This window comes from Elephantulus edwardii, unplaced genomic scaffold (assembly GCF_000299155.1).
Source record: "Elephantulus edwardii isolate Elephantulus edwardi_28Jun2011 unplaced genomic scaffold, EleEdw1.0 scaffold00014, whole genome shotgun sequence".
NCBI lineage: Eukaryota > Metazoa > Chordata > Mammalia > Macroscelidea > Macroscelididae > Elephantulus > Elephantulus edwardii.
This window is the reverse complement of record NW_006399764.1, coordinates 19,155,097-19,167,418: the sequence shown is the minus strand read 5'-3', so window position 1 is coordinate 19,167,418 and position 12,322 is coordinate 19,155,097. Positions and strand designations below refer to the sequence as shown.

Below are 12,322 nucleotides of genomic sequence, written 5' to 3'. Positions count from 1 at the left end.
TTAAAGTAAGCAAAACCAAAGTATCTGAATTCAGTTAGGAACATTTAACTAAAACATATGTCTCAGAAATACACAATATAGAAATCAGGAAGATTACTAACCCACCTACCCAGATAGGTTATCCATTAAGATAGTATTTAAAAGTGTAGCTCTAGAGGACAGAGCTAAAAATAATGCCTTTCATGCTATAAAGATATGCCATCGGCGTCATTTCTTGAGTTGGAAAGACAGAAGAAACACAGTCAGTTGGTGAGGTCACAGAGGTTTGGAGCGAGAAGACATGACTGGTGTCCATCAGGAGGATGAAGAGAAAAGAACTCGTCACCACTGAGCCATCACCTCTTCAGTCACAAAAAGACGTCACTCTGTAAGGGGCTCGTGTCAGCTGAGAAGCGCACACACTCTCCCCAGACGTCTTCACTCCTGTCACACCTGGTCACGCCAACTCTGTGGAGCTCTCTTGAGCATGCTCAGTGGGAAAACTGCTGCAGAAAGCACACAGAGGGCGGCAGAGGGTAGGCTGGCTGGCTGAGTCACTCCAGTCCCCGTCTAAAGATACCACCGCTCTGAAGAGATCTTCTAGAAGATGTTTCAAAAATATGTGAATTTTTTTTTAAAAAAGGTAAGTAGTAAATTCACCTTTATGCCTTGGAAATGAATCTGACCAAGTGAAAAATATCAGCAAAGAAGATACTTTACACAAAGAAAAATACAAGTTAAACTAAAACCCTGAAAAACTGATGGTATTTCTGAAGATTCAGGTAAGATATCATCAACTGAAAATAAATAAACCGACAAAGGTAAGAAAAGGCAAATTGGGAGCCAAAGCACCACAGCAAGAAGTCATAATCACTATAAACATTTCCATTTTCCATAAATTTGAGAAAGAAAAAATGGGGGGTTTTTTCCCAGCCAATGTTAGCAATGAGGTGTTTCCTGTATTTGCACAAAGCTGGGTTCTTTTTACTAAAAGTAGAAGGTACTATGAAAATATTTTTATTCTGATACTTCAGGTGTATGAGAAAGAGCCAGAAAAACAAATTTCCATAAATATTTGTTTTACCTCAAAGTTGAGACCACAGAACAATCCTCCCACAAGGCCACAAGACACTGTGGGCAATTCCAACTCACACCTGATCGCACACCACAGCAAGTCCTAGAAGACCCAGCCGACTGCCCACACTGCACCCTGCGATGTGTACACACATGGAGAACAGCTTACGTGAGAGCTGTATTAAAAATACTGAAAAGTAAATGAACTTCGCGGTCACGTGCAGTGCAAGGAGGAAAGAACACTATTAGTGGCACCGAAATGTGCCGGAGATATTCATCCAGAGATTGCACGCACATGTGCAGGCAGGAGCTCCCCTGACAAGGGAGGTTTAAAGCTTAGTGGGTGGAAAACACAACCTTCAAACGAGCTTACAATCATCAGTTCAGTGTGAAAATGTACTACTCCTGCGGGTCTGCTGGAAATGACTCTGTCAAAGCCACGCTACATACGGCGTCTCTATCTCCGGCTCATCTCTGGATGGGGAGGTTACAAAAGCACAGAATGGTTTTCACAGACAAGTTGCAACATCCTGCCGTGATGAGCTTCTGAATCACCGACACTTACACACAAAAAGGAGCTCGGGCGTCAGCAGGTGCTGCAGACAGTGCAGAAGGTGAGGCATGCACCGCGGCATCTTTGTAAAGGGGTGTTAGCTAACAAATGTCAATGTCTTGTGCTGAATGTGACACGCATACAGATGCATTTAAGAGTGGGTGCTCCTGCTTGGTTCCCCCCGGCTTTTCTACCTCCCTCCCATCTACACCTCCCCCAGAAAAGCATCTGCTCTTTGCTGGTGTCTATAGCAGTGATTATTAACAAGCATGGGGGAAAAATGTAACTGCAATCAATCTTTTATTCCTTGATCAGGAATTCATCCCACACTTTGGGTTCAGGCAGGTGAATTCTGATTCAGCTCAGTAATTATGTGGCAGATGTTGCAAGCAGCTGCTGCTAACCACAAAAGCCTGGCTATTATTACAGAGATGGAAGGAGCTCCTGGCAAGGTGGAGTGAGGAGTGACACAGAATGCATTCTGGTGAGGCTTCACATCTGGTTTTCCATAGAAATAATGAAGCCTGGAACTTAAACTGCCTGTTCTTGAACTCTGGACACTCAAATTATCTACCCAGGCAAGCATGAAAGCACACACCCCAAGTCGCTAGCAAGCTATCCTCATGGGATAAAGAGATCCAGAGCTTTATTTTGACAATTCAGGCAATACTTTTCCTAAAGCCAATCAGCTATGCAGGTGAACCAGTTAGCCTCTTAGTCTAAGCCCTTACAATGCACCTATCCCCCTACGACTGCCCTGGATTGAGCTGGGTTTATCACAAGTCATAAAGAGAAAGAGATGTGAATGGTGCTGACATCTAGGCAATGACCTTGCAACCCAACTGGCCAAAGACAATGTTACATTTCCATGCAGAATAAGAAAAGAGCTGGCCAATCCTTTTATGAGGATAACTCACAGTTTTCAAGGTGATTCTAAGTAAAGCGACAGGGTGGGGACAGGGTCTAAAACACTTCGCCGAGGTTGACCAGGGCAAATTCTCTTCAGCCCTGGCCAACCTAAAGGACAGATTCTTTTCATTGTTGTCACTTAACATAGTCTTTCTGCACTAAGATTAAATAAACATGATGTTGAGGATTTTTCTTTTGTCATTTATCTAGTGACTCGAACTCTATAAACATATGCAATCAGAGCTTTAATAGGACACTGGAGAAGAAACAAATGTGTTTCATGAACGTGTGTGGGGTGTGTGTGTGTGTGTGTGTGTGTGTGTGTGTGCGTGCGCGCGCGCGCACACACCCATACAGAAATGTGTAAGAAAGAGATCGGTTGATTGATTGATTGACTGATTGATTGCTGGATGGATTTCAGAAGAGGAAAAGGCATAGGTTTCTTTCTTTGATTCTTTACATATATAATCACACAATCTAGCTTGCCAGCTGAATTCAAGAAGCTGTAACTCATCAGAACAGCTCTCACATTATCCCTCACTCTGCCCACATGCACAGGCAAATTCTGATAGTAAATCTGAGGGTGAGAATATGAGAAAGGAGAAAAACATTTCTAATTTTGATAACAAAATGTATCTCACAACTATTTTGGAAAGGCCTAGATATGTGACTTATGCCAAATCGATGTCATCTGGCCTAACATTTTGGTCATTAGAACGTAGGGGTGAGGCTGGCACAGGGCAGTATGTCTCCAAATAAGGGTTCCTGAAAGTTGGACTGGCACCTGCATGAATGTCCAAAGTATAAGACATATATCACAGTAAGTCGGTGACGAGCTCTTAGGTCATCCACACTTGATTCGTCTTACAGACTCATCTTCTTTGGTAGCAAATTAAGCCACAGTGATGTCTTCCCAAAAGGCAAGTCCATTGACATCAAGTCAATTCCCATTCACTGTGACTCCAAGGGACAGAAGTAGCTCCCAGAGTTCCTGAAGCTGGTGATCTTTCTGGAAGCAGACTATCCCATCTCTCCCTTCAGGAGCCTTTGATGGGTTTAAGTGCCCACTTTTCAATTAGGAGTCCAACACTTAAGGGACTGTGCCACCAAGATTCCTGTTGCACTTTCTATTACACATAAACAGCTCAAGTGAAGAGGGAAGAAAAGGCAAAGATGCATAGAAACAATCAATCCAAATGACTCACTAAACATGTGAATCACAACTTTGTGATCCTAAGACTGAAGGATTAGATGGTGACAGGTTACCCTGGTGATCATGATCAAACGATCATGGGAGGATATCCTTGATAGGGTGGGGGACATGTGGGACAGAACGCAAAATCACAGAAAAGAGACAGGCTTCCCGGTCAGCAAGAGACTGAGGCTAACCCCGAGATTTGGGCTCACAGTCTTCCTTCACACCTGGAACAAAACTTAACCATGCGGATTACTGGTGTCCAACCAGACAGGCCTACAAGATGAATAAAATTATCAAGGAAGCTCCCAGTCCTTAGAATAGTCAATCATGTTAGGTTAAAAGAGGACCAACTGAGAAAAAATAAAGGACAGGAGCAAGAAGGAAAAGGACAGAAGGACTGGTGGAAATGAGAATTACGGGAAAAGGGTGATTCCATTGCGAATCCTATAAATAATGTTATGAAACAAAATGTGGGTCAATTTGTGAATGGAAAATCAATTTGCTTTGTAAACTTTCACTCAGATCCCATTACAAAAGACAAGCCTTGTAAAACTGGTCACGTGCGGATATGGCGTTAATCTGAACAGATGGAAAGAGCCTAAGTGGTGAAGGAGGTTTCTCCTATTCCACAGCATAGAGGCACTGACGTTTTGAACAATGTTCGCTTGTACCTGCATCATTAGGGGGATGCTAGGAACAGTCACCACACCTGATGACGTGACCAACTGTACCATCAAAGTAAAAAAGGTATGCAAAAAAGAACATGAAACCCATTAACGAAGTTTCTGCCTAAAAACACCTCCTTTGTATGAGACAGCGGAATCCACTCCAAAAACTGATACTATCCATTTTCTGCCTTTTTTTTTAATTGAAGGCAGAACTGAAACCATACCATAAATACAGCTTTTCTTACTTAAGCTCCAGCCCAGCATACCTTCCCAAATAACCAGTGATAGGAATGTAGTCAGTAAAATAATATTAATATTAAAATTCTCTCATACCTAGCAACCATTATAAATTTAACGCAAACAGTCTTTCCGTGTGCTATTACTCTATGGTTATATCCCTTATACACATGTTAAATGCAAAGATCCAGAGATGAACGCTAAAGAAAAAAGTCAAGCTATTATGCTGACAAGGTGCAGCAACAGAGTCATGAATATTGGTTATTTTTATTATGGCTCAGGGAATGTTTTTTACTTAATAACCAAACCACATATATGACATGCTTTTAGTGCATTATAGGATCATGGGGCATTTGAAACATTTCCTTATAAAATATCCTTGGGGAGCTCTCCTCAGTCAATGCTGAAATGTTAATGAATCCCCCTGGGTCTTAAGCTAGTTCAACAAAGGGTATACATTGGTCAGACTGGAATTGCTCTCAAGATTCTTTCTCATGCCAGGCCCTTAAAAAGCTTCCCTGCTTTTAGGATACACAGAATTGAACCTCCTAGTGTCCAATGCCTCATACTGATGCCAACCAAAGCTTATGGATAGGACCTTCAGTGGTCCATAAAACTTTCTGGTCCATAAAAAGTTGTCTCTGGGCTGGTTCAAGAGCAGCTTCTGAAGCCCCAGAACCATTAGAAAGATATGCCTCAAAAAAAAAAAAAGAAAGATATGCCTGGCAGAATGTTTATCAAGGCTTGACTTTACCTCTTCCTACCATTGGCTTAACTTTTATTCACATGATAGAAATACAAACCCACTTTTCCCAGCAGCAATTGTTGTAATGGGTTGTTGTAGAAATTGCAAGGTAAATATAATTAAAAACAGAAATCCACTCTCAACATTGTTACTGTCTTTAAAAAGACAACCAAGACCTACTCAGAAAATTGCATTCCTAAGAACTGGTAGTAAACATGTTTCAAGCAACAGAATCACATACTGGGAAGGGTAAAGTAGACAAATGAATTGAAATTACTGAGTGGCCCCTAAAAAACTGGGATCCAACCGATACCTACTTTATGTCAGGCCCAATAAGAGAATGTCTTCTCAACATGGCTCGTGCCTGGGCATTGGTTAAGTTGATGGTCGATTCTTCATTAATGGACAAGATGCAGGAGCCCACGGTGACCCGGCCATCCCGACTAATGGCTCCACCATGAATAATGCTTCGCACAATCACCCCCAGGCCTTCCTTATGAGCACTCACTGTCATCCCTACGGTGAACACGGGAAGAGGTACAAACTGAGTACATGAATTTCAAATGCATTTTCATTTTGATTCAATAGTAACAATAGATTTACAGATGAAATATTAAGAATGACTTTTGTAGGCAATAGTATTTGAATTTAAAATAATGAAAGGACTTTTTGCTGACAACAAATTATTGTTAATTTTAAAATGTGAAATTCTAGAGAGAGAAAATACACTATATTAAGATTAAATAGGTCTGCACTACAGAATATGTATAATTTAGATCATTTGCTTACTGCCCAGGACACAGAAAGCTTGGTCGGGGGAGGTCTACTCTCTGATAGTGTAGAATATATGTTACTGTACCAAGTAATTATATACATATATATACACATATACTACATATCCATACATACACAAACCACACACACACACACACACACACACACACACACACACACACACACAAACATATTTATGTCTCTGGGGGCCTAGTAGCAAGAAATTGTGCTGCAATCCTGAAGGCATATGGTTCGGATCCACTACATCCTCCATGGCAGAAGGATGGGCAATCTCGTCCCATGAGATTAACTGCCTCTGAAAACCAACTGGAGGGTCAGCTATGGGTCAGTTCTGACTTGAAGGTACACAACAACACACACATTACATTTGTTACATAATGTATATTTTATATATAATGCACATTTGCACGCACGCGCGTGTGTTTGTGTAAATAGACAGAGCTCAGATTCTATTACATTCTAGAGCTTCCATTCTTCTCAGAGTTAGTCACAGTTTGTTGTGATCCACAGAGTCAAACGCCTTTGCATATTCAATGAAACGCAGATTATTCAATGAAACGCAGATAGACATTCCTCTGGTACTCCCTGTTTTCAGCCAAGATCCATCTAACATTAGCTACAATGTCCTTAGTCCCACGACCCCTTCTAAAGTCAGCTTGCACTTCTGGCAGTTCTCTGCTGATGTGCTGTTCTAGTCATTTTTGGATAATCTTCAGGAGAATCTTGCTTGCCTGTGATATCAACGATATTTTTCAATAATTTCCACACTGTTGGATCACCTTTCTTTGGAATGGGAACAAATATAGATCTTTTCCAGTCAGTTGGCCAAGTGGTTATCCTCCAGATTTCTTGACACGACTTAGTGAGTACATCTAGGGTTGCATTTGTTAGATGCAATACTTCAATAGATATACCATCAATTTCTGGGGCCTTATTTTTTGCCGTTTCCTTCAAAGCAACTTGAACTTCTTTCATCACCATAAGCTCTTGCTCATATGTTGTTTCATTAAATTCTTCTGTGTCTGACAACTCCTTTCAGTACAGTGACTCTGTATACTCTTATCATATGTTACTCTAAAATGTTGTAGATCCTTGCACCAAAGCCAAAACCAAACTCAATGCTGCTGAGTTGGAATGACTTACGGTGACTCTCGACTGAGCTTCTGAAGCTGTAAATCTCAGTGAAGGAAACGTTCTTTCTCCCATGGAGCAGTTAGTGGATTCAAACTTTTGGCTAGCAGTCTGACACCTAGCCTACCATACCACCAGGGCTCCTTTCAGTTCCTCTATGTACTGCAGAAATCTGATTCTGGAACCAAAAACCAAACCAAACACATCCCAACTCTTCCTTCTCATTTCTATGGGGTTGGCACCAAGTCACATCTGGTCTTCCATCTAGTTTCCAAGACTGTGTTTCTCATGGAAAGAGAGTGTGATCTTTCTCCCAAAGAGCTGAGGGTGAATTCAAAGCGCCAAAGAAGCTCAAACTTCATCACCACCACCACAACTCCCTTAAACCTACTGCCCTGAACTCAATTCTGAGTCACATCAACATTTCTCTGGATTAAAATCTTAACAGAGCAGAGACTTGAACTACCAACCTTTTGATTAGCTGTCCAACATGTAAACCACTACTTTGTAGGGGCTCCTCAACTACCTCCTGCCAAAGAGGTATCAGCCTCACCTTGGCATACAGAGATTTCACTCCAAAGTGCTAGAAAAGTCTCTAGCCAGGATAAAGCCAGAATCATTTGGGGGCAGGGGGATATAAACAATTCCAAATGATGGAAAGAAGCCATCTAACTGATAAGTGTTACTTAGACTTTGCACTCAGTCTGATTGTTAAACATACAGTACTGCAATTAGACACTTAAGTGACTTAATATCTTAAGTAAATGAAGAGACCCTTTCCTACTTTAACCTGATGGGTCAATCATTTTCCTGGTATGATACAAAGTATCATTAGCCCCCTTTCTCCAGTTCCAAGCTCTTAATTTGTAGAATGTTTTTCAAAACAGAACATACAAGTTGACAAAAATTAAGAACAAAATTTATTGCTAACTTAATAAAAGTAAATTCCTTTTATAAGTAATTACTAATGTATCACATACAAATAAGTATCAAATCCAGGATGAATTTGTTGGCATGACTTTTTTTTCTCCACAAAAATGAAATATCCTTACAGCTGTCAGTGAAAAGATTGATTTAGTTGGGCTGTTTTGGTTGTTTTTAAGAATGATTTCATTTTATATGCAATATGTGACTACATCAATAACAGAGTTTGAGAAACGAATAAGCTGACAAACAAACAACCAAAAATGAATATTGTAGATAAACACTGTAAAATGTTCATCCCGGAGAGGGTTAAACAAGGCTGCTCCTTGGAGGCAAGGATTCTGAGGCTTCGTCTGACATACTCCGGACATGTTGTAAGGAGGGACCGGTCCTTGGAGAGGGACATCATGCTTGGAAGGGTGGAGGGACAACACAGGAGGGGAAGACTCTCTATTAGGTGGATTGATTCAGTGACTGAGGTAATCGAGATGGGTGTGTCAGAGACAGTGCGATTAGCACAGGACAGCAAGGTTTAGGGCTGTTGTACACAGGGTCGCTATGAGTCGCAAGCGACTTGATGGCACATAACAACAAACAACAACTTCACAATAATCAAGATGATACACTTTTAACACATTGTTGTTGCTGTTGTTAGGTGCCGTTGAGTCATAGAGGACTCATAGCGACCCTATGAACAAAAGACCTGAATGCTTGTATAACTTTTACTGTTTCTCTACTTTCATAGTTCTGGAGGCAAGCTATTTTGGAAGTGGATGCCACTCCTGCAAGTAATATTATGGAAAAATGCAATGTAATACACTTGTGACTATAATTTGTAAACTCTTGTAACAGGCCTGATAGTAAAGATGAGGCCTAAGAATGAAAACTTTATGAAAAGACAGTCTCTCATTACATGTGATGACCATCAGTCCTCGTTTGCTGTTAGATGCCACTGAATGGACTACAACTCAGAATAATCGAAACCCCACTTTCATTTATGCCATCCTCAAGATCACCATTATGTTCAGTCTTGGCAAGAATTAGGACATCTCTCCCTGACTAGAGATCTGCTACTGAACAAGGTAACCAGACTTACTGAGAATGTAAGCTAATACCAAACACCTGGAGACGCTTAAGAACATTCTCTTTTCCATGCTGTTGTTTTTATTATGTGCTGTTGAGTGGGCCATGACCACTGCCACTCTATAAACAGAAAATCTGTACCCTGCCCTCCTCTATCCTGTGCCACTCTCATCATCTCCGATATAAGTGAGCCCACTGTTACAGTCACTATGTCAATATATCTTGTGAAGGGTCTTTCTCTCTTTTGATGACTCTCTACCTTACCAACATCCTTGCCGCTAAGAAGCACCCTAGTTGTACATTCTTCAAGACGGATTTGTGTGTCCTTTTGACAGTCTATGGGATGTCCCATACTCTTCTCCAACATAACTCAATTCTTCTGTCTTCTATAGTCATTATCCAACTTTCAGATGAATAGAAAGTTTCCCATGTTAGGAAACTCAAATTCACTGATGTCAAGTCAGAGCCCATTCCTAACTGAACCTTCAGAGCCAGTATCGTACAGGAGGAGATTGCCTAACTTTCTCTTCTGGAGAAGCTGGAGTATTTGAACCACTAGCCTTTGTTACTAGCAACTTGTTACCGAAAACTGTTGCTGTTAAACGTAAGTATGACTCTTAGTGACCCTATGAATAAGAAACTTGAATCCTGTCCTATCCTCATCATCTCTGATATACTTGAGCCCATTGCTACTGCAGTCACTGTGTCAATCCATTTTGTGGGGGGTCTTCCCCTCTTTCACCAAGAAATGGCCTTTCCTAACAATATTCCCATAACATGTGAGCCAAACATCATCATCCTTGCCTCTAAGGAGCACTCTTGATGCACTTTCTCCAAGATATATCTATTCATTTTTATGGAAATCCATGAGATATTCAGTATTCACCATAAGTCAAAAGCATCAATTCTTATTTTGCCATCCTTATTTATTGTCCAACTCTCAGATGCACTGCAAGTGATTAAAAAGACCATTGCCTGAATCAGCTACACCTCAGTCTGCAAACTGGCATCATTGCTCTTAAATATTTTGGAGAATTCTCTGACAGTGGACTTGCTCAAAGCAATGTATTCACTCATCATTTGGCTTCTGGCATCAAGAGTGCTGATTATGGCTCCAAATAAGATGAACTCATTGACCATTTCAATCCTTTTCCCATCTATCATTATGTTACCCATTGGCCCAGTGGTAAGAAAATTTGTTTTTCTGATACTGAGTTGTAATCTAGTTTGAAACGTCTAGATTTTTATCTTCTGCAATAAATGTTTTGGGTCCTCCTCAGTTTCAGCAAGCAAGGCTGTGTCATCTATGTAACACAGGTTGTTGATGAGTCTTCTTCCATTCCTTTTGCTACATTCTTTGTCACTGAGTCCAGCTTAATAAATTATCTGCTCAGCATACAGACCGAATAGGTAAGGAGAAAGGATGCAACCCTGACGTGCATGCCTTCTGATTTTAACCATGCAGTGTTTCCTTGTCCCATTCAGACAGCAGCTTCTTGGTCTAGGTATAGATTTCATATGAACAACAGATTTTGAGCTCACCAGTCTGTGCCAGAAATTTTGGAGGGCAGATGCCTCACTGACAAACTGGAAGAGATCAATATTTACTCCCGTTTCCAACAAAGCTGATCCAACAGAATGTATAAATTATTGAATAATATCATGAATAGCACATGCAAGCAAAATATTGCTGAAGATCGTCTAAAAATGACTGGAACAGTACATTGACAAGGAACTGTCAGAATTTCAAGCTGGGTTTAGAAGAGGCCATGGCACCAGGGGCATCACTGCTGATGTCAGATGGATCTTAGATGAGCGTAGACGATATCAGAACAATGCCTATCTGTGTTTTATTGACAATGTAAAGACATGTGACTATGTGGATTACTATAAACGACTGCGAACGTTGAGGAGAATGGGAATCCCATTGTGCTATACTAGGCCCTTGTTGCTACTGCTGTTAGGTGCTATCAAGTTGAGTATGATACCTAGTGACCCTATGACCAGCCATTCTGAAATCTGCTCTATCTGGGGTCGTCGTGAGACACTACAGACATTGCTAAAGTCACAACCCATCTCACTGGGGGTCTTCCCCTTCTTCACTGACCCTTCAAAGACAGAGGTCTTTACATACATGATGTCCCTTTACAAGAACAGCCTTACCTAGCTACATGTCCAAAGCATGAAAGATGAAGCTTAGTCATCCTTGCCTCCAAGGAACACTCTGACTATACCCTTTCTAGGACATATCTGTTTGAGGGGGGTTTTTGGCAGTCCATGGGATATTCAGTATTCTTCGCCAGTACCACAGGTCAAAAGCATCAACTCTTCTTCTGCCATCTTTATTCATTGTCCATCTCTGAAGCATAGCATGTGATTGAGAAGATCATGGCCAGAATCAGGTGTACCTTAGTCTTCAACCTGACAGCATTGCTCTTCAGTACGTTGGAGAGGTCCCTAACTGCAGACTTTCCCAACAGAGCTCCCAGTGTTGTGTTACAAAGTAACTCCATTAAGCAATATGCATTTCTTAAAATGAACTAATTACCGACTTAGGTCAAAAATTAGTAAATTGGCTAAGTGATAAGTCTTAGTGTTGGTATCCTTTCTTGGTTACATCAGAGAAGGAATAGGATCTCTGACATGGAGTTATCTACGCCTCTTGTATTGTGTCTCAGGACATCTGGAGTAAGTTACACACCTTCCTGTCTATCAGCACCAACTAGGGACAGAGCCATAACAGGCCTATCTCAGTGACAGCACTGATGTGTCAGCCTCTAGATACTTTTTTTTTTTCTTTTTTTATTTTTTATTACTTTGTGTGCGTGTACCGTCAAATTAGATCTGACTGGTACAGGAGGATATTGCGCCTCCTTCTCTGGCAGAGCATCTGGTGGATTTGAACCGTGTTCCTCTGGGATTGCAGTGCAGCTTCTTGCCACTAGGCCACCAGAGCTCCAGCCTCTAGATACTTTTAGTTATTCAATTAGAATTATACTTCTATGAAGGCTCCATGATTAACCAAC

General features: G+C 41.0%; 1 protein-coding gene across 1 annotated transcript in view; it reads right to left on the bottom strand.

The window, feature by feature from the left end:
* Positions 1–12,322, bottom strand: part of MPDZ (multiple PDZ domain protein) — a 153,417-nt gene that overhangs the window by 59,124 nt on the left and 81,971 nt on the right. The window contains 1 exon segment of the mRNA XM_006881297.1: positions 5,681–5,879. Coding sequence (XP_006881359.1) covers positions 5,681–5,879 — 199 coding nt within the window.